The sequence below is a fragment of the Pseudochaenichthys georgianus genome, chromosome 18 (genome assembly GCF_902827115.2).
Source record: "Pseudochaenichthys georgianus chromosome 18, fPseGeo1.2, whole genome shotgun sequence".
Lineage (NCBI taxonomy): Eukaryota > Metazoa > Chordata > Actinopteri > Perciformes > Channichthyidae > Pseudochaenichthys > Pseudochaenichthys georgianus.
In genome coordinates this window covers 18,950,349-18,972,825 of record NC_047520.1, presented here as the reverse complement: position 1 = coordinate 18,972,825, position 22,477 = coordinate 18,950,349, and the positions used below count along the sequence as shown (strand labels likewise).

The 22,477-nt window shown below is 44.5% G+C and overlaps 1 protein-coding gene and 1 long non-coding RNA gene across 2 annotated transcripts in view; one reads left to right on the top strand and one right to left on the bottom strand.

Annotated features, from left to right (window-relative positions):
* LOC117463484 (phospholipid-transporting ATPase ABCA1-like) overlaps window positions 1-22,477 on the bottom strand; it is a 163,310-nt gene that overhangs the window by 115,420 nt on the left and 25,413 nt on the right. The window contains 6 exon segments of the mRNA XM_034105727.1: window positions 1,267-1,443; window positions 1,916-2,121; window positions 7,345-7,542; window positions 10,101-10,217; window positions 14,654-14,793; window positions 22,203-22,386. Coding sequence (XP_033961618.1) covers window positions 1,267-1,443; window positions 1,916-2,121; window positions 7,345-7,542; window positions 10,101-10,217; window positions 14,654-14,793; window positions 22,203-22,386 — 1,022 coding nt within the window.
* On the top strand, window positions 4,643-5,441 carry LOC139435692 (uncharacterized). The gene is made up of 3 exons (XR_011644903.1): window positions 4,643-4,792; window positions 5,182-5,242; window positions 5,355-5,441. It is a non-coding gene; the product is annotated as an uncharacterized lncRNA (long non-coding RNA).

Genomic DNA, 22,477 nt, shown 5'->3' with positions numbered 1-22,477 from the left:
CGCAAATCCAATTTATCTTCTGTAGTAATGAATCCTTTGTGTTAGGAAGACGAGCTGCATGACGACGCAACAGATACAATGTGGGTGAGAGTACTCCCTGATTTCAAGATGGAAGGATTCATGGCTTTGGGTAATACAAAGTGCCAAAAATGCTCAAATTTAAACACCTCCACTGGGTGTAATATTTAGTTTAACATCCTCCAATTAGTACTTCTGAAACTATCGTCCTACCATGCATGCCAAACCAAGTGCACACGATGAAATATGTGCATTTGACAAGGTTTAAAACGCAGCTGCAGAATGAAGTGCAAAGCATTACATCTTTAAGCGGCAATGGAAATATATACCCGACAGAAAGTGCGCCATAGATGTTAATTCAATGCATATTAACATTCAATTCACATCGGTTCAAATGCATCTTCAATCTGAAGTCATGTGTCTGTAGAATATGTTCATCCAAATAACCTTTTCTGCAGATTCTGTGGGATCCAAAGCAAATCAGATTTTTAAATGAGCTCCCTATAATCTCTGATCGTGCGTTTCCCCACAGCGAGAGGATATGCTGCGTCTTCTGGAAGGGGCGTGTCGTCGGACTTACATCTCCTTGGTAATTATCCTCTCCTCTGGATGGGATCATAATGTTGTGTGTGGGTGGGAGTCATTTCCACACACTGAGGAAATCTGAGGAAGATTAAGAGTGATGCACCGTTGTTTGTGTGTGTGTGTGTGTGTGTGTGTGTGTGTGTGTGTGTGTGTGTGTGTGTGTGTGTGTGTGTGTGTGTGTGTGTGTGTGTATGTGTGTGTCCAACATGATATCAGAGGGGAGTCTTGCTCTCATTTTGTCTAGGATAAAATGCCGCAGAAACGTGAGGAAGCTAGGGACTCGCCGTGGTTGCGTAAATAATTCAGCATCCATCAACTATTCAGGAATTTCCTGTGGTTTGACTCAAATCAATAGTATCTCCTTCATTCCTTTCCCCTCGCTGACCCTTAATGATTCCACTCTCCTGTTACATTTTGATTACAGTGATATTATTACGGCAGTCCTCTACCTCTGCGATCGGATATTAAAGAAATGTACGCCAGACAAATAAGAGGAAGTTTCCGCGGGGGAAATCTGAAGGCCTAAGTGACTGATCAGACTATAACTCATGTACGTGGCGGCGGTGAGTGGCACCTCCCCGGAGAGCGCACTGTTTTATTGCTGTAATACCTCCTTCCACTGGCGCTAATCACACGGCTGTCAGATAGCGGCTCTGTACTCACACGTCATCCACGTAGCACGGGTAGGGCATCTGCTGCGCGAACACCCCAAGCGGCTGCGTGCTGGGGGTGTGCGCCCGGATGATGCCGTGGTCCATCATGTCCTGCAGGTAGGAGAAGCCTCCCCAGATGTAGCGCAGGTCGCTAAGGGGGTTGTCCCGGGCCCCCGGAGACCACGACCTTATTAAAAAAGAAACACCATGATCCGTCTCGGCAAAGGGTAAACTAGAAGCAGTCAGAAACACTGCCAGGAGGTTTATAGAGGAGACATGTCACACAGGAAACTTTCAAAGACAAACAAAACACATCAGAAACATCCAGAATTCTTCATGTTAGGGATTAAAAGGAATACTTTGAAAAGTTGCTCGTTGCTTGAAGAAATACAAAATAACAGATTCTTAGAGTCTTACCTTTAAAATGATAGCAACACCGATAAAGTACGTTTTTCTAAATCCACAGCTTTAGAGGATAACCCCTTAAGTGATACTGATGGCAATAAAGTACTTTCATTGATACCGTTTCTTTTCCTACTTGTTAATGGAACCATTCAGACGCACACAGTCAAATTGTCTTCTCGTTATACACAATTTGAAATGTGTCAAATCGGAGAGAGTAAAAACAGAAGCAGGATACGAGAGGTTCAGTCACACACCTTTCCTTTATGTTGGTGGTGCCCTGGGCCTCGTCGATGTCCATACGGATTTTGTACTTGACGTAGGGCGGGGGGAGGCTGGCGTTGGGCTGCAGGTTCTCAAACACCAACGCGGCCCAGTACGTCTCGTTCTCCAGGAGCTCCTGCGCTCTGCTCAACAGACGGCTCTCAGTGGGGACCGCCTCAAACTTATTGAGCTCCAAACACTGCCAACAGAGGTACCACAAATGACAGATTAAGCAGGTTTGATACAAATCAACAGAAAAGGGGATACATCAGAATTATGCACGGACTCCCTGACAGAATGGCAGATGGATATTTAGAGAAAAGCATCACTCAGACTAACAGAGATCCAAATGATGTGGCGCTGCCAGAGGGGGGGGGGGGGCATGTTTTGGGCTTCAGCAGAGACAACAAATGAGATACAGCCTCGATCTGCAGACTCGGCGCGGCTTCATGAAAGGATAATGAGCAAGGCATCCTGGGAGGCAGTCTCACCTGACAGCTGTCCACACAGCCCGGCTGCTGCAACAGTTTTATCATCTCTCCCCCGTGACCCCCCCTCTCTGAGCTATATCAAGCTGCAGCGGTAAACAAAATATCACAGCAGCAGCAGCAGCAGCATCCCTCAGTTATAACGGTCACACAGTTTGGACAGAGCTGAGGCTGCAGGAGTTGGACAAAATAACTTGTTGGTACTTATTTTCACTGATACTGCAATTAGGATATGACCATTTGTAGCATCTTTATTGTCATAACCATTGAGATATATTCATGGTGTGATTATTATAGAGAGTCTGTACCAAACAAAGATATGTTTCCAGTTCATAACTTCTGTAGACTGGGACTTTTCTATTGAAATCAGATATTTTAACATATGTCGCCTGTTACTAAATATGACTATAGTGCAATGCAACCTTTTTATTATGCATTTTAAAGTCTGGCGCAATGATACATTCCATAATACAGGTGTAACAATTCAATATATAAAGTCTTATTCTAGGAAAACCTTTAGTGTATTAAAACCATCGCAGTCCAGTAACATGCAACACCACAGCAATACCTTTTCAATCTTTCACTAATATTTGCATGTTTTTGAGACAGTTATCTGAATCTACAGAAGTATGAAGATGCTGTATTTACTAACCTTTATGTCGATTTTTTTTTTTTTAATTAAATAGATTCCACGATCTCAATATCTTAACCCTAGGGTGATTGTGGCTGTAACGTGGTGCGGTTGTATTTCAATGGGAGGATTTGTTAGGGTGTCACCTTGTGTGACAGCCTCTTCCTCTGTATGAATGGGTGTGACTTGTACATTGAGGAGTCTTAAAGGTTAGTACATGTCGGGGCAGTTCAAAGAGAAGCAGCTTGTGATGTAAAAGCAGAGGATTCTTCAGCCAATCAGAACATGGACTCAGATAGTTATTAAATTGCTAATATGTATTCATTCAAGGACACACATTTCTCCTTTCAGGCACCTATTAGCAACAGGCTAACCAGTATTGAACACATGTAGACACGTTTGTCAGTAAGATTAGTGATGCATATGAAAATGTGACTGATTTTCATTTGCTCTCTAGCAGACACTGGTTTATATAAGGTGTCATGGCTTCATTTACTCAACTATATTAGTGTTTTGCACGTAACCTTTACATCAGTAGTGCTGACAGTGTGTCATATTAAGCCCTGGACTGGAAGACACTCTGTATTTCTGCAGATGTGTTGACTTAGAGAAGAGGAAACAAACAATACAGGCTGTATAATAAAGTCAGTTCTGAGCGATGCATTTTATATAAGTGCCGAAAAGAGATCTAATTAAGTTGGAACTTCATTGGGCGAGTGTGTTCAACCCAAGCTGCCATCTTACGTGCCTGTAGATTTATATTAAAGCACGTGTGTGTGTATGTGTACATGCACACACAGGGAGAAGAAGAGTTTCTGTGGAGACTGTGCCAAGATCAATACATCACTGTCGTGTGTGTGTGTGTGTGTGTGTGTGTGTGTGTGTGTGTGTGTGTGTGTGTGTGTGTGTGTGTGTGTGTGTGTGTGTGTGTGTGTGTGTGTGTGTGTGTGTGTTCTCCTACAGACTCACTGTAGTCAGGCACATAACAATGTATTTGTTATGATGATCATGGAAGCTGTGTTGTTGTGACAAGTGTTTAGACAGTTTTCCAAGTCAAGGACATTAAACTTTAATGAGAATAACACCAAAGCAGGAGATTACAAAAAAAAAACAGCAACAAAAGGCACAAAAAGCTCTGCGCTAAAGACGACAAGTTGCTGGTTCAGTTGGCTCATCTGAATTAGACCCTCCAGAAAAACGCGATTCTGCGATCGCAGAATTTACCGCATAATCAGCAAAATGGCGCAGATTTTTAAAAGGCCGCACAATCCCCGCATTTTTCCACACAAAGTTGAGAAAAAAAAAAGTTAACTCGTCTTGATGTGAAGTGATGATGATGATGACGCGACGTCATCAGCTCGCGCATTACAGAAGGTAAACAACACCGTAGAGTGAACGTGTGGAGCTCTCACGAGAGAGAAAACACCAAGATGAAAACATCTAATCCATTTCATTTACCGACGAACATTTCTGCTAAAGACCGGGCAAAGCAGTACCCCGATGCCTTGCACGAAAGTGGGAGGAAACTATTCTGCACCCCGTGCAACTGTGTGTTGGAGCCATACAATCTATGGTTGGATCCAGAGCCATTTAATAGAAGAGTTACGACATCTCCGTTCACTCCAATGGACCACTTTTTTACAGCAATGGCGGATCGTGGAGCCTCTCAATCGTTCCCCGGAAGTTAGCGCCAAGGCTGGCAGAGCTGTGGAGTTGCAGCATAATAGACCGTCCGTGACGGACTTTTAAAGGTAAGAAGAAGTTTAAAGATGTATATTGCGGATATTATCAGTACATCTGATTCAAATGAACATGTGTATTAAAGGATGTCAGTGGATTATCCCTAAATTAGTAGATTTAGGGAACGTTTACAGATAACAGATTAAGCTAGCATACCGAAGCAAGTTAGCAACACACGTTGAACAGCCTTTTAATTGTAAATTCCGTTCTCTCTATGTCATTTCGTCCAACATGTTGAATTAGAGAAGAGGGGCTTCTAAACGGGATTGTATGCGGGGATGGAGGGAGTTAAATATTAGATAAATATAACTTTGGTGCGTGTAAGAGTGAGTGTTTTTAGCAGAGCCATATTGTGTCCTTGTGATTCTGTTGATTATTACCTGTCTGTATAATGTTGCAGCCCAGCTGATTCTGGATTGATGGCAAAGGGAGAGGGACTTAAGTGAGAGTGAAAACACAAGGTAAGTTTAATACTACTGTTTTATATAAGTAAACACGTTATCTCCCCAAGGCAATAGGTGTGCTATATAGGTGTGTATAACCCTTTCTCCTGTCTGTTACTCCCTCTTTCAGCACAAGAACCAGAGGGGGGTTCAATGGAGCCTGAATACCTGCACTGAGACCCTCACCCTGCACCCCGAGTCTCAACTCTGTGTTTTTCAAGCCTTTCCCTGTTTTTTTGTATTAAACAAAACATTAAGCTTTCCCAATGGTGTGGTTTTCGTTTTGTGAAAAAGTGCAAATGCAGTGTTTGTATATAAATCACATATTTTGTTGCTGTTGGTCGTGAAATTGCTCCTGCTGACTTGAGCCAGCCATTTTTTCCTCCGCTCTGTGTCAGTGGGGAAGCCGTACATTCGTACTCCTTTCTCTGAGAGATTTGAGCATCCCCAGGCAGCACATCAAACCATGGTGGCGACTAGGAGGCAGCACAGCAAACCAGGACAACACGGAGGAAAAGGCACCGACAAACTGCATGATATGCTCTTCAATGTTTATTGAATTCCATGTATTTGCAATGGAAGTTCCTAAAGCAACACATTTAACATCATCATCATCATCATCATCATCATCATCATCATCATCATCATCATCATCATCATCATCATCATCATCATCATCATCATCATATCCTGTCGGTCTCCTGTCCTTTCTGAAAGCCATAAAGATGACATTAGTCATTTAGATAACTTGTGTCCTCAATTACCATGGGGATACTGAAACTACCATGAATTTAAGAAAATGGTAGAAATGAATCTAATCTGAATTTTAAAGTATTACTTTAGATCCCCTCCCTCTAAATGTATCAATACACATTAGAAAGTGATGCTCCTGACTACCATACAAGTTTAAGAAGATAATATTGGTTTGAAAGAATTCAAAGCTATAAATAAACAGCAACAGGCTCTTTAACCAAGGCACTGTTAGTAACATGTAAACTAGTTGTTCACACTAATCCTAATAGTATCACTTAATATTAGCAAATTCGATTTTATTTTTGAAAACATATTGATGTAAATACATACACATATCGATTTGTTGTATAAATATTGCAAATCAAAACCTTTATTCACTAATAATTACCAAAAATCGTAGTTCTATCTCCTGTTATCAATGCATTCACATTGCCCGCCATGAACTTCCGGGGAACGATCCCTCGTCTACATGAACCACGTGACGATAACCGTTTTTGGACTTCCGGTGTCGTAACTCTTCTATTAAATAGCTCTGGTTGGATCATAAGAGAAAATCGACGGTGACGACCCACTTTGATTCATTCAAAAATGCTTTCTGCTGCTGCGGACAAGAAAGCCAAACAACTCACGTTCACCGAGGCATCAACCTCCAAAACCCTTTCGAGGGCTACAAAAAACGAGGTGAGAAGCCTACAAGATTGATGCTGGTCAGATAACGAACAAGTAAATTAAAACAGAATGAGGCGGAGAAGTGTGTGTGTGTGTGTGTGTGTGTGTGTGTGTGTGTGTGTGTGTGTGTGTGTGAGAGAGAAAGAGAGAGTGTGATTAAAATAGCCCAATTGCTTTTACAATAAATAAACATTGAATGTGTTTAATTGTATAGTAAAGGGGTTTTACGTTAGTGGCAGGTTGTGTGTGAGAGAGAATAAATAAATAAGACATCCCAATATTTTTTATTTTGCAACTTTCCGCATATTTCACAACTTCCCGCAATTTCACCGCATAAAATCACATAAAACCCTGCATGTTTGATCGCATAATCAAGGATTTTTGCCCGCGTTTTTCTGGAGGGTCTACTGAATGCTTTTTAAATCACCCAACAACTGAGGGGTAAAAGTAGATCAATTGGGATTTTAAAACGTATGTTGCCACTGAAAGAGAGCACTTTAAAAAGAGAGCACTTTAAAAAGGCAAATCTAACCAGAGAACTCACCTGGGTCATTTCAGGGGGCCAGGGAAAATATGAGGCACCGATTTCCTCACCAGGGAGAATTATATTTGAAATGTCAGAGAAAAGGCTATTTTCTCATCTCTCCGATGCAGGAGGAGCATTTAATAAAAGCACAGAAGAAGAAAAGAAGACTCACGCCCAGGAAGTTGGAGAGCAGCTTCAGGACGTCGGTGGTGGCGTTGTAAACGTTTCTCCAGTCGTTGGGGGGCATGCCGGGGGGGCGGTCCTCCGGGGGCCCGTTGTACAGGAAGTTGGTGAGCTGCTTGGACGTCCACCCCGTGCTGTCTAGGCGTTGATCCAACACAGCGGCAAACACCGGATTCCCCAGCAACGCCTGATGTCAAAGAGATTTTTAATTGTGGTGAGAGCACGACGAGCTGCTTCAGAACAGGAAGCATGGAGGTCAGCTGTGACAGTCATTCTGCTGCAGCGTTAATTAGGAGCGCTGAGATAGGCGACACTGTGCTACAATCATTCCAGAAGAGCTCATGTACAGAATGCAGTGCAAATGTACAGTATGTTCAACCTGCAGGGACATATAGAGTGAGAACATGTAGAGAACATCATTCTAAATGACTGCAAAAAGTTATTATTTTCCAAAGTGTGCAGCCTTACAGTGAATGCTAGCATTTCCTGTAGTGGATATATTTACAGTGTCTGTACCTTGCCTCACATTTGGAACATCTGTGGTAGTGTAATCAATGTGTTTATACTGTATCTACTATTTTGCCTTTCTGGTTGGATGCAAACTGCATTTCATTATACTCTGTGCAATGAAAATAAGGTTGAATCAAATCTAAATAAACAATTAAAGAGTGATCACTAACCTCTCATTACCTACGCCTACTGAAATATACAGTTTTTTCTATGTTCCGATATAAAGTAAGTGCGCTGTACCTCAGCAGGGATTTCCGGCCTCTAAAGTATGAAACTCTGTGATTGAGAAATATTCTGGCCCGGGTGCTCAGTGGCATTTCAGTGTCAACACTTCGGATGGTATTATTCATATCCTCAGGACTGGGTGTCAAATTAGGAAATCTCTCAGCTGCATATGACCTTTCAAAAACTTGCTCCATCCGTCACAGTGGAAGCTACGTTAAGGACATGACATGTCCAAAATATGTGTGTTTAAAGGTCTTTAAATCCATTTGTTTCCTCCAATGTTACATTGATTACTGTATATATATATAGCATTGTTTTATGTTTGACATAGAGCCTGAGGTTAAACATAAACAATGATTGAAAGGATATAAAGCATGCATGTAGCATTAGCCTCAGTTGCCTGCTACATGATTGGTTGATTTGATAGACTAAAAAGGATCCGAAACTCTTGTCCTGTGGCTTCCATATTTGGCTTTTAACTTGGGGTGCTCTATTAGTACAAAAAGTATAATCTTGATTACATTTGGTAAATCATTGACTTTAAAAACTCTGTGTAAATGACTTCCTATGTGCATAAAAAAGGGGAAAAGTCCCTCTCTTGCCCTCCACCGAGAGCATATACTTGCATTTAATCAACGCCTGGGATTAGTCGATATTACTCGGACTACGAATGACACTAAAATCTCGTCCTGTTACAGATTCTGCTTTTTATTTGCAGATATCTTATTTTGGAAGTTTCAGCAGAATTGTTGGGACCTGAAGAACAAAACGACCCTCCCTGCCACCACTGTAAAAGCAGCTTCGCGTGTAAACAAGATGTAAAGGCACTCTCACGTTGCCTCTGCACACAGCATGTCCTTCTCTCCGGATCTCCTCGCTCAAACACAGTGTCTGTACTGCTGATGGTAATTGGTCCATCAATGTAAAATGTGTCTGCGACCTTGAGGAACCTCGGAAGATGACAAACCTGTGGAGCCACCAGCTCGGTGCGGAGATGTGCAGCGAGAGAGGGAGCGGGGAGAAAATGAAGACAAAGGAGGATTGCGGTCCCATTTGTGTAAAGGTTAGGGCGAGGGTAATGAATACCACGCTGTATGGAGCTCCAGTGTGTGCTCCCTGCAGCTGCCTATAAGCTCATTTGGAGTGACACAGGAGTAATGTGAGTGTCAAGGAAATACGGCGAGAGGATGGAGAGGAAAGGGAGGAAGAGTCCATGTCCTCTACTTGTGTGGATAATCCTTTCTGCCAGGGTGGAAATTATCCTGCACTTATCCATAATTACCTCCTTCCCTCCGTTTCCATTCCTAACAGAAGGTGCGACAAATTGATATACACCACATGCGCATGCTCTCACCTGCAGCTCCTTTTTTAAGGAGAAAAATACCAGGTCGTTTTAAAAGAAGCTGATCTTCTAGAGTGTGTTGTGTATTCAAAAGTTCAGCCGCAGAAAACACAGTGAAGGAGGATGTTTAGAAGGAGCAGTCAAGTGTAGAGGAAACAGTGCCAATGAGCCACCGAGAAACCTCTGAGTCAGTTTTGAAAAAGAGGAACTATTTTACAAATTGAAAGGGAAAATTATGCATTTCTGTCAATTTTCACAACTAAGAAATTATCCAACAAATAATGCTCCCTAAAACCAGATATTCTTGTTTGACCTTTTTGTATGTACAGAAACAACTCTCTAATGATATGTTGAAGTTATTTAGTGATCCATTTCCAGTTTAATGCTAAGCTAATGATCCTACATTTCTTTTATTTGGAGCAGAAAGTTCTAGATGTAAAATGTGCATGTTACATGTTTAACATTTAAAAATTATTAAAAAAGTTAGCTCGGAGTGCTTGAAACTCTGCAAAAAGCAACATTTCCCCCAAAATGTCGGATTCTACGGCGCCGTTTTAATACGTTTTCATTTCTTTCCTGCAGATTCCTGCTTATTATTCTCTGAACTTGTACCTACAAGCACAGAAAATAAAAAAAGAGGATGTGTGCTTATGTGATTAAAGACTCACCCGTATTGTGTTGACTTGAGAGCTGTTCTGCAGGAAGTTGTAGAGCCGGGGCCCGACTTCCTCCCAGGACTCAGCGAGCTCTCTCAGCTGGGCCAAGGCGTTGAATGTGTTGTTTGCCTGAAACAAAAAACAATATTTAACAATAAATAATCTCACCTTCCTCTGAGTGAACACACACTGAGCCTCTTCAATAGGCTGAGAGTATCATCCCTGAGGAGCTCACTGTAACACCCCCCCCCCCCCATGCTGAGGAATGTAAATGAGCTTATTTACCCCTGAACACTGACTTGTAAACAGTGTGTGTGAGGTGTGAAGGGCCCCTGCTCCAGCACCGGGCCCCTCGCTGTGAGCATTTCTCTCATTATGCATTCTGAAAACAAATCCTCTCCACTGCCGGGTGTTTGTTTTGCTCCTGCAGTTATCAAAATGATGCTAATATCTTGGAGGAATGTCATGTCATGCATTACATCCAGCACACAACAGGCTCCTGACTAACTATTGCACCGCTTTATTCTTATTTATTCACATGTACCACAGGTGGTAGCTGACTGTGTGACATCCAGAGTTTGTATTATCGCACAGGAGGCTCTTCACACAATTACTGATCCTGTTTACAGAAGATTATTAGATATATCAACTCAATGTACTCATTTGAAGCACAAGCAGCCTGTCCACATATGTATCAAGTGCGAGTAAACTGGGACTCACTCCACCATCAGCTGCTACAAACCTTCTTTAACCGTGATATTCACAATGAATCCTTCAATCCTAAGAGATATTTCTGTATTACTTTTTTTTCTGTGAACATTTAAACTTCTCATAATTAATTAAATGCTTCTTACTGTATTTTTACTTCATCTCTTTATTTTGTATTTTTGCTTTAAATGTGTATACAAATATGTATAATTATTTGTATTGCATTTTTCTTACATTCTTCCATCCATCCATCCATCTTCTCCCGCTTATCCGTGGTCGGGTCGCGGGGGTAGCAGTTCCAGCAGAGAGCCCCAAACTTTCTTTTCCCTGGCGACATCAACCAGCTCTGACTGGGGGATCCCAAGGCGCTCCCAGGCCAGCGAAGAGATATAATCCCTCCACCTGGTCCTAGGTCTACCCCTTGGTCTCTTCCCAGCTGGACGTGCCTGGAACACCTCCCTAGGGAGGCGCCCAGGTGGCATCCTAACTAGGTGCCCGAACCACCTCAACTGGCTTCTTTCGACGCGAAGGAGGAGCGGCTCAACTCCGAGTCCCTCCCTGATGACCGAACTTCTCACCTTATCTCTAAGGGAGACACCAGCCACCCGGCGGAGGAAACCCATCTCGGCCGCTTGTATCCGCGATCTCGTTCTTTCGGTCATGACCCATCCTTCATGACCATAGGTGAGGGTAGGAACGAAAATGGCCCGGTAGACAGAGAGCTTTGCCTTCCGGCTCAGCTCCCTTTTCGTCACAACGGTGCGGTAAAGCGACTGCAATACCGCTCCCGCTGCTCCGATTCTCCGGCCCATCTCACGCTCCATTGATCCCTCACTCGAGAACAAGACCCCGAGATACTTGAACTCCTTCACTTGGGGTAAGGACTCATTCCCTACTTGGAGTGGACAGTCCATTGGTTTCCTGCTGAGAACCATGGCCTCAGATTTGGAGGTGCTGATCCTCATCCCAGCCGCTTCACACTCGGTTGCGAACCGATCCAGTGAGTGCTGAAGGTCGCAGACCGATGAAGCCATCAGAACCACATCATCTGCAAAAAGCAGTGGTGCAATCCTTAGTCCACCGAACTGCAGACCCCCCCCCCCCACGACTACGCCTCAAAATCCGATCCATGTATATTACAAACAGGATTGGTGACAAAGCGCAGCCCTGGCGGAGGCCAACCCTCACCGGAAATGGGTCCGACTTACTGCCGAGGACCCGGACACAGCTCTCGCTTTGGGAGTACAGAGATTGGATGGCCCTGAGTAGAGACCCCCTCACCCCATACTCCCGCAGCACCTCCCACAGTAACCCCCTGGGAACTCGGTCATACGCCTTCTCCAAGTCTACAAAACACATGTAGACCGGATAAGCGTACTCCCAGGCCCCCTCCAGGATCCTTGCGAGAGTAAAAAGCTGATCCGTCGTTCCACGACCAGGACGGAATCCGCATTGTTCCTCCTCAATCTGAGGTTCGACAATCGGCCTGACCCTCCTTTCGAGTACCTCTCTGAAGAACCAGCACCTTACCGTGGTAGAGAGGTTTGTGTGCCCTGATGAACCTGGGGGCTGTGTTGTCTGGAACCTTGTGTTCCTGGTAGGGTCTCCCATGGCAAATTGGTCTCAGGCAAGGGGCCAGACTAAGATTGGTTCAAAAGACCTCACGAAAGACGACACAGGAAGTGAGGATACCCGGCCCGGAGGAAGCCCGGGGTCCCCTTCTGGAGCCAGGCCCAGAAGGAGGACTCGTCGGCGAGCGTCTGGTGGCCGGGCTTGCCACGGAGCCCGGCCGGGCCCAGCCCGAAAAGGCAACGTGGGCAACACCTCCGCTTCTCCGTCCCGCGGGCCCACCACCTACGGGAAACATCGATGGGGTCGGGTGCGCTGCCAGAAGGGTGGCAGTGAAAGCGGAGGGTCTCGACGGACCAGACCCGGGCGGCAGAAGCTGGCTTTGGGGACGTGGAACATCACCTCTCTGGGGGGGAAGGAGCCGGAGCTTGTGCGGGAGGTGGAGCGGTACCAGTTGGATCTGGTTGGGCTCACCTCTACGCACAGCGTCGGCTCTGGAACCTTACTTCTGGATAGGGGTTGGACTCTATTCTTCTCCGGAGTTGCTCAAGGTGTGAGGCGCCGGGCGGGTGTGGGGATACTCACAAGTCCCCGGTTAGGTGCTTCGTTGTTGGAGTTTACCCCAGTGGACGAGAGGGTCGCCTCCCTACGCCTGCGGGTTATGGGGGGGAAAACTCTGACTGTTGTGTGTGCTTATGCACCCAACAGCAGTTCAGAGTATTCGGCCTTCTTGGAGACCCTGGAAAGAGTCCTGTATGGGGCTCCTGAAGGGGACTCCTTAGTCTTGCTGGGAGACTTCAACGCACATGTGGGCAATGATGGAGACACTTGGAGGGGCGTGATTGGGAGGAACGGCCCCCCTGATCTGAACCGGAGTGGTGGTTTGTTACTGGACTTCTGTGCTAGTCATGGATTGGCCATAACAAACACCATGTTCGAACATAAGGATGCTCATAAGTGTACGTGGTACCAGAGCACCCTAGGCAGAAGGTCCATGATCGATTTCGTTATCGTATCATCGGACCTGAGGCCGTATGTTTTGGACACTCGGGTAAAGAGAGGGGCGGAGTTGTCAACTGATCACCATCTGGTGGTGAGTTGGGTCGAGTGGCGGGGGAAGCCTCTGGATAGACCTGGTAAGCCCAAACGTGTAGTTCGGGTGAACTGGGAACGTCTGGAGGAGGCCCAAGTTCAGGAGGCCTTCAACTCACACCTCCGGCGGAGCTTTTCGGGCATTCCTGTGGAGGTTGGGGACATTTAACCAGAGTGGTCGGTGTTCAAAGCCTCTATTGCCGAAGCCGCGGCGGGGAGCTGTGGTCTCAAGGTCCTAGGTGCCTCAAGGGGCGGTAACCCTCGAACCTTCTGGTGGACACCGGTGGTCAGGGAAGCCGTCCGACTGAAGAAGGAGGCCTTCAGGGATTTGTTATCCGACTCCCGAGGCAGTTGCAAGGCACCGACAGGCCCGAAGGGCAGCAGCCTCATCCGTGGCCGAGGCAAAGCAGCGGGTGTGGGAGAAGTTCGGAGAAGACATGGAGAAGGACTTTCGGGCGGCACCAAAGTTGTTCTGGAAAACTGTCCGACACCTCAGGAGGGGGAAGCAGGGAACCATCCAAGCTGTGTACAGTAAGGATAGGACGTTGTTGACCTCAACTGATGGAGTGTTGGGGCGTTGGAAGGAACACTTTGAGGAACTCCTGAACCCGACAACTCCGCCCTCTATGTTAGAGGCAGAGCTGGAGTATGACGGGGGATCAACGCCAATCTCCCGGGGGGAGGTCACTGAGGTCGTCAAACAACTCCACAGTGGCAAAGCCCCGGGGGTGGATGAGATCCGCCCGGAAATGCTGAAGGCTCTGGGTGTTGAGGGACTGTCATGGTTGACACGTCTCATCAACGTTGCGTGGAAGTCGGAAACAGTACCGAAGGAGTGGCAGACCGGGGTGGTGGTTCCCCTTTTCAAAAAGGGGGATCAGAGGGTGTGTGCCAATTACAGAGGCATCACACTACTCAGCCTCCCCGGGAAAGTTTACTCCAAGGTACTCGAAAGGAGGGTCTTACATTCTTATGTTTATATAATTAATTTCATTTTATTTGATCTTTTATTGCACATTTTAATTTGAATAGACATTGTTGTTTTTTTATCCTTTTATTGCACATTTGACTCTAACTTCTTATATTCATATAAATGATTGTATTTGTATTCTTAAATGACGCAACTGTCATGAAACCCAATTTCCCCCTGGGATAAATAACCCATTCAAACTGATAAAGTAAGTAATGTTTGGCACCTCTTTCACCAGGAGGTGTGCAGCGGGGGTGTCGGGGGTGTAGAGGACCTTCCCCTGCAGCAGCGGCCTGAAGGTGCTCCAGATGTAGCGCAGGCCAGGTGTTTCTTCCAGGGTCTCGACCAGCGTCTGACAGAAAGCGTCTGCAGGAGAAGAGCGGAAGAGAAAGTCAAGAATCCTGCGTGCAAACGGTTCGTCTGAAGGAGGAAAGAAATAAGCCGTTTTATCTGCACCGTGAATTTGCAGAAGAAAACATGAGGCTGAAATTCATGTGAGACCCCCTTACCATACTCCTTCTGAACCTACAGTAGTGAGCAAATATGAACATAGAAATAAATAAAACATGCATTTAATAACTTATTTATTACTAAACCAGACATTTATTTTACATAATTTAAAGACCTCGATCTTCTGCCTCCAGAAACATAATGTTATTAATTTGTTAAATAATATCTGTATCATCAAAGTGCGCATGTTTTTCCCACAGCAGAAGCACATCGCATGCATACAGAGAGGCTGCTAGGTAACACACTGTAATACAGAGTTATACAAAGCTATAACAACATGAAACAAATGTGCACTGTATGGACACAGTGTGCATGCAATCACTGCACTTCAGAATACATATGATGATGGGATTGCTATGCAGAACTATCATAAATATGATGTATATACTACAGAAAAGCTGCAAGAAACACAGCTGTCATAAACTAAATATGTTTTATTATAAAACGGACACGTCAAATCAAGCAATCTGATTGGTTCTTAGCCGTGATATACTGAGCGTATACCACGGGTAGAATTGTAAGTTACTTTTCACAACAAATCAGTATCCCTCCGCGTCTGAGAAAAACAGTATACCGTTGGGCTGAAAAGCAAACTGCTTCGCGTCGGGCCGAACCACGCCTCTTAGCTGTGATATAATGAGCATATACCACGGCCTGGCGTGAGCTATTGCTTAAATAACTCACATGCAAGCATATTAACCAGACTTTATAACCCCAACATTTATGCATCAACAACTCTCTAAATTGTACTTGTATGAGTAACGGCCCGTCCACACAGCAGCTTGCCGGCGGGCGTGTCTGAAACTCGACCAACAACCAATAACATGAATCTCCCGCCCCTGACACACAAGCAGCGGTTTGATTGGCTAAAGCTTGTTCTGGCATACGATTCGATTGGCTGACGCTTCTGCCGAGGCTTCAAAAGTTGAACATTGCTCAACTTTTGCAGCGAGCCACGCCAGCAACGCTCCGCGTCACTTCCCACAATGCAGTTCGGCAAAAAGTGACGTCACCCCATTCAAAGTGAATGGTGAAGCTTTCAACGCACGCCGCTGTGTGGACGGGCCGTTATAGTTGGTCCTCTGGTCCTTTGCAGACCATGTACATGCACACAAACCTATTGTTCACACACTACAGGAAAGGGAAAACCAGAAAAAGCAGAATAGGCCCCATTAACATGCCATTGCTTCTATTTTTCAAGATGTGTTCCTGGTTTATAAATGGACTTCACTCTCATGAAGTGGACAGTTGCTGCCACCTCACTGCATTTCAGTTGATTTATTGACACACCATGTGGAAACAGGCCTAGAGTTCAGAGCTGAGGACAAGAGAGAAGTAAATGTGCTCAGCAGCTTTGGATCATTACTAATGTAACATATCTGCAGCGTTAATATTGCACGGTGCGTTCAGGGGCCAGGAGTCTCTGCACTGTGAGGATGCCGCCTGCAGTACTCCAGCTTGTTGAGGATATAGGATTCCTGCAGCGCGGTACTTCATCAGACAATTGATGAGTGCAGAGAGTCGACGTCTGCTTCTTATCTCACTTTGTCATGACATCAGCACTTCCCATGTTTCCCTGTTAGACCACAACCTCCTCCTCCTCCTCCTCCTCCTCCGGGAGGTTTTAGTGGCCATTTTCACTGCAATTAAATGTTAGCCTCTCTGCCTCCAGGCCATTTTCCCAGGTGCTCCTGGGAGGTGTGTGTGTGTGTGTGTGTGTGTGTGTGTGTGTGTGTGTGTGTGTGTGTGTGTGTGTGTGTGTGTGTGTGTGTGTGTGTGTGTGTGTGTGTGTGTGTGTGTGTGTGTGTGTGTGTGTGTGTGTGTGTGTGTGTGTGTGTGTGTGTGTGTGTGTGTGTGTGTGTGTGTGTGTGTGTGTGTGTGTGTGTGTGTGTGTGTGTGTGTGTGTGTGTGTGTGTGTGTGTGTGCAGCTACTGGCCGGCCCTTAGTCTTCGTGTGGCCAGCTGTTCCCTGCACACACACTACACTGATGTCACTTCCTGTAGTCAGCACGCTGCTGTTTCTTAGATCTTTTGTGTTGAACATTCAAGAAAACGCTTTGAATGTATTAGATAGTTGTAAACGGTGGCATGCATGTCGATCTTAAATTGGACCTGCCATGTGCTGAACAGATACATTGGGCAAAAAATAATTAGAGAAAAAAACCTGTTTTGAGATGATGCTAGTCTTTTGTAGTTTCTCTCCGGCTTTTGTAATATTTTTGCAAAATATGGGAATTCTTCCAAACAGAAATTATTTGGGTTAATATTTGGAGGATTTAGGAACAAATTACACATGAAATTAATTGGAGATGATTTTATATTATGCATTTCAAATCATAAAGTTGGGGTGTTTCCTTCCATGCAGCGTTGTATATATGTTATCTAAATGTTTTGAAAAGGCTTTAATCCCTGTCTTCCCTCCAGAGGGAGTTTCTCTCAAACACACTCCCCCCCCCCCCCCCCCCCGCCTGAAACGTCTGCATTAGAATTATCTGTTTACTTCCGAAACATAGTGACATCACTATGTTGGATAGATGGATCATCACCCGCACCAACTCATCCGACCACATCAAATCAAATCAAGTTTATTTATAAAGCACATTTTAGAACAACTTTCGGTCGCGCCAAAGTGCTGTACATGAATAAAAAATATACGGAACATATTGCAATTTGTAGCATTTAAGTTAAAAACAACAAATATAAAGGCAGACACAGTTAAAATACAAAATGAGAAATGTCATGCTCTGCTCACTTTTAAAAGGCCAGAGAGAAGAAGTGTGTTTTTAGAGAGGATTTAAAAGCCCCTAGTGTCTGGGCCGACCTCACAGGTAAGGGCAGAGTGTTCCAGAGCCTGGGACCAGCTGCTGCGAAGGCTCGGTGCCCTCTAGTTTTTAGCCTGGTTTTCGACACTACCAGCAGCATTTGGTCGGCAGACCTTAGAGCTCTGGCTGGGGTGTATCGCTGGATTAAGTCAGCTATATAAGCCGGAGCCAGCCCGTTTAGGGCCTTAAAAACAAATAAAAGGAGTTTAAAATCTATTCGGAACCGAACTGGAAGCCAGTGAAGTGAGGCCAGAATGGGGGTAATGTGGTCACGCCTTTTGTGGCCAGTCAGGAGACGTGCAGCTGCGTTCTGTACTAGCTGCAGGCGTTTTATGGATGCCTGATCCATGCCCACATACAAAGCGTTGCAGTAGTCCAGTCGCGATGTCACAAAAGCGTTAATAACCCTCTCTAAGTCTTTAAAAGATAAAAACGACTTGGTCTTAGCCAATAGTCGTAATTTAAAAAAGCAGGTTTTGACTACGCTGCTGACCTGTTTACATCACCCCCATGCTCACTCAGCTACACTGGCTTCCTGTACGCTACCGTATTGACTACAAAAACATTCTACTCATATACAAAGCTGTCCATAACCTTGCCCCCATCTACATCTCTGACCTCCTTCCTCCCGCACCCTCTGCTCTTCGTCCGTAGGACTTCTCACCGTCCCAAGCTATCGCCTCAAAACCATGGGTGCTCGAGCTTTCAGCTGCTCGGCTCCCAGACCCAGAGTCTGGGAGCCGAGCAGCTGAAACCCCCTGCCACGACACATCCGATGGTCTGATTCCATAACAACATTCAAAACCCACCTCAAAACCCACCTGTTCAAACTGGCATTTTCTTTATAATCTCCTGCGTCCTTTTGTGTCCTTTTGTAGTCCATTTCCTGTTGTTTGTCTCGTCTTACCCCGGCTGATACTTCACTAAATCCACTGTTTTAATTTGTAAGGTAAAATTGTAAATGTAAATTGTAAATCTGTAACCTTGTAAGGTGTCCTTGGGTGTTATGAAAGGCGCCGCCCAAAATAAATGTATTATTATTATTATTATGTAACACTTGCGCTTCTATTGGCTAGTGCATACCGTGGTAGGCTAAGATAATCATTATCGACTTCACTAGTATACAGTGGAGTGCAGGAGATATTTGAATCAGCTCCTATATGTATTTAATCCAAAACCGTTTTTAATCGAATCATGATATACTGAAAGATTAACAACTTCAAAAAAAGAGTGTGCTGCTTTATTTAATACAAATTATTTGATTATGAGAGATTTTTTAAGAACCAAAATGCTCAGAGATGAAAAACTCGTCTCCGTGATGGAGCATGAATATAGATAACACTCAAGCACTTGTATCCTGGGAGAGATATATCAGGTTTTAATATTGTGTGTGCTAAAGGGAGCATCGGATTACAGCGGTTTGAATCTCTACGGAGACGTGACGGAGAGTTATGCCTTTTTTTTCAAAACGAGGGAACAAGAGAATCTGTTCTGTGCAGAGGCTTTAGCCACAGTCAAATAATTGCTTGGAGCCTCGAGTCAGCCCCCTCAACTTACCTGCAAATTTAATCAATTTGAGTTGCACCCTGGAGACGGGCTCAATTCAGCATCACAGCGACACACACTCACACACACAGAAAAGGATATTACTCGAGGTTCACGATACTCATATTTCAGGTATTTCATGCAAGACAGGCACACATTTATATGAGAATGACATGTCAGTCTGATTCGAAGTACCACACGAATCAATCGAGCAGTTTCCTACAAGAGATACAAATCAAGTGCTGTCAGCAGCATTCCTGAACAAAGTCAAATAAAGTTGAATAAATGTCAGCGAAGTCCCTCTCAGGAGACGGAGAGGCGCTCTGACATTTCTCTCTGCTCCACACTCAGGTATCTGCCTCAGTGTGTATTACAGGGGGGGCTTAAACCAGAAATAAAGGGTACCCATTACTAATTATTTGAAGAGACGCCCGGGGGCTAATCCTCAGAGGATGACAGCACGAGTCTCGAGATAATTAGTTATGAACAATGTCAGGGAGAATCACACGGGGGAAAGTAGGACGGATGAGAGAGGAAAGCTTATTTTGACAGAACTTGATGTTTAAATCACTTTCAATCAAGAAGTCCGCAGCAAACAAAGATAACATTTTACTTCAGTGCTACTGTACATGCAAAGCTACAGCGACTTAGACAACATGAGCCAACGCACTAATCTTAAGATCTAACTTCTCGGACATGTGTATGAATGTAAGTGTGTGCTGTTGCAGAGACGTGTTATTGGCGTGCACATGTGTTAAAAGTTAAAGTTCCTGCAGTGGATGAACAGTTATTTCTGTTTTTGGATAACGACGCATACTTTGCTGTCAGCCATTAATTGGGACGGGAACATTGCTGAGCCATTAACTAAACTCAGTGTTGGCTCCTCTACTATTCCTCCGAGTGTGCTTTCACACACAAATAGCAGTTGTAATTGGCCATTATGCAGACACGCTGCATACTCCAGATTCATTTAACTGTACACAGACTGGCAGAAGGAAATGGCACGGCGTATCCACAGCAGCCATCAGCATGCTAACAGAGACGTTAGTGCTTATTCTGTACAGAGGACACAGTGTTTGTGCTAATTGTGGCTGGCACAATCATGCAATTCCACTTTGCTGTGTTCACGATATTCCCCGGGAATATAAGCTGCTTATTAAAATCTAATTTTGTGCAGTTGTCTCCAAAGAACAGGCATTTAATGAAGCAGGCACACACGGTCTCTAATGAGCTCAAGGCTGCAGGAAGATGCACTGAAGATCTGAAAATAAAACTATTTAATGGATTTTCTAAGCATCCCCACCAACACCTACAACAACTCTGATACTTACGTATTTTACTCTGACTTTTTAAAATGAAATCTGCCTGACTATTTATTCCCTAGTATGTGCATGATGTGCACCAATACAGCATCAACATGTATTTATTTATATTAAACTGAATAGGTTACAATTAGAGTATGTCTTAATACATTTTTTTCTATGTTTTCATTTGCAGTGTAGGTTAGCAACAAAAAAACAATCAATAAATACATTTTATAAATAATAATATGTAACTAAATGGACATTTATTTGAATAGAGGATACTTCTTTACCTATAAATCATATATAGATAGATAGATTAGATAGATTCAACTTATTGTCCTTACGTAGTACAGGTACTATGTAACAAAACGGTTTCTCTGCATTTGACCCATCCTAGTGTTAGGAGCAGTGGGCTGCCATTATGTACGGCGCCCGGGGAGCAGTGTAGGGAACGGTGCCTTGCTCAGGGACACCTCGGTAGCACTTGGTCTTTCCGGGACTTGAACTGGTGAGGGTTAGCCAAGTCCCTATGGACTTCGCCACCACCGCCCACCTGCATTGTGCTGGCACTTTCACACCAAATTATAATGATTTAGTTGAATTGAAATGGTTGCATCCCTAATCCCATGTTTACAGGTTTATACAGAGCATCTGTTCAGGAGAATGGGAGAGAAATGGAGACAGCTGCAGGACAGTTTAAAGTATTACTGAACTGTATGTGAGTACAATTGCTGGATGGAGTAAAATACAAATTCAGAAGTCAATAGTGTGTTTTAGTGACACCATCTGTCCTCTGAGGGGAGTTTGGGTTACCATATGTTCTTATTTTCATACATAACATCAGGTTCCAATGGATAAGTGGTTCTGGAAGACTTCAAATATATGGGGTGCCCAGCTTTTAGACGAAATGAGAGGATCTGATTTGATTGGGTGTGACTGAAGCCAGCCCCGTTACCGTGTTCCTCATCAGAGCCGGTTAGTGTGCAGCTCAGCGCCAACAGTGCCACAGGTGTGTGTGTGTGTGTGTGTGTGTGTGTGTGTGTGTGTGTGTGTGTGTGTGTGTGTGTGTGTGTGTGTGTGTGTGTGTGTGTGTGTGTGTGTGTGTGTGTGTGTGTGTGTGTGTCACAGTTGACTGAGCCATGCAACACAGATTCATCAAAACACAACCCATTGTGTGTTTCCTTACCCACAAGCACACTTTTATAAGGGATTACAGGGGTGTCGATCAAATACAATGAGTGTTTTATTAAATATACAACCTATCTAACCCACAGAAATGCAGAGAACTTTCATTTCACTTCAATATGGCGGCATATTACAGCCATTCTAGGCCAATTTAAGATTGGTAGCCAGCTAGGGGGGTTATTCCAAGAATAAATCACATGTTAAGTCTTTATTTTACAAGAAACAAACTTTATATATGTGAGATTGACAAGAGAGTGTGATGCAATCTTCTATATTGTAAGCACGTGGTTTCTTGACACACATTGTTTTCTTGTTTTACTGGTTGCAAAAACAAGTCTTGCCTACCACGACCGCATGCAGAAACATAATTAAGACATGATTACAGTGTGACACCTTTATGAAGCACTCACCAGAGCTGTTTCCCGCAGCTATGGAGACTGGCTCCTTGTCGTCCGTCAGTGGAGGTGAGCTGCGGCTCATATTGACGTCAGGCTGCTTTCCACACAGGAGCATATTGACGCTGCCCATCATGTCTGCTCGGAAATCCAATGCACTGGCCGCCTGGAAGATCATGGAGCTCTGCAGCCTAGCCACCTGGAGACAAGAGAGTAAAAGTTAGAAAATACAGGGAAAAAGCCACATCATGGAAGAGTTTAAAATATGGATTCCTCTCAGGTGTAGGGAC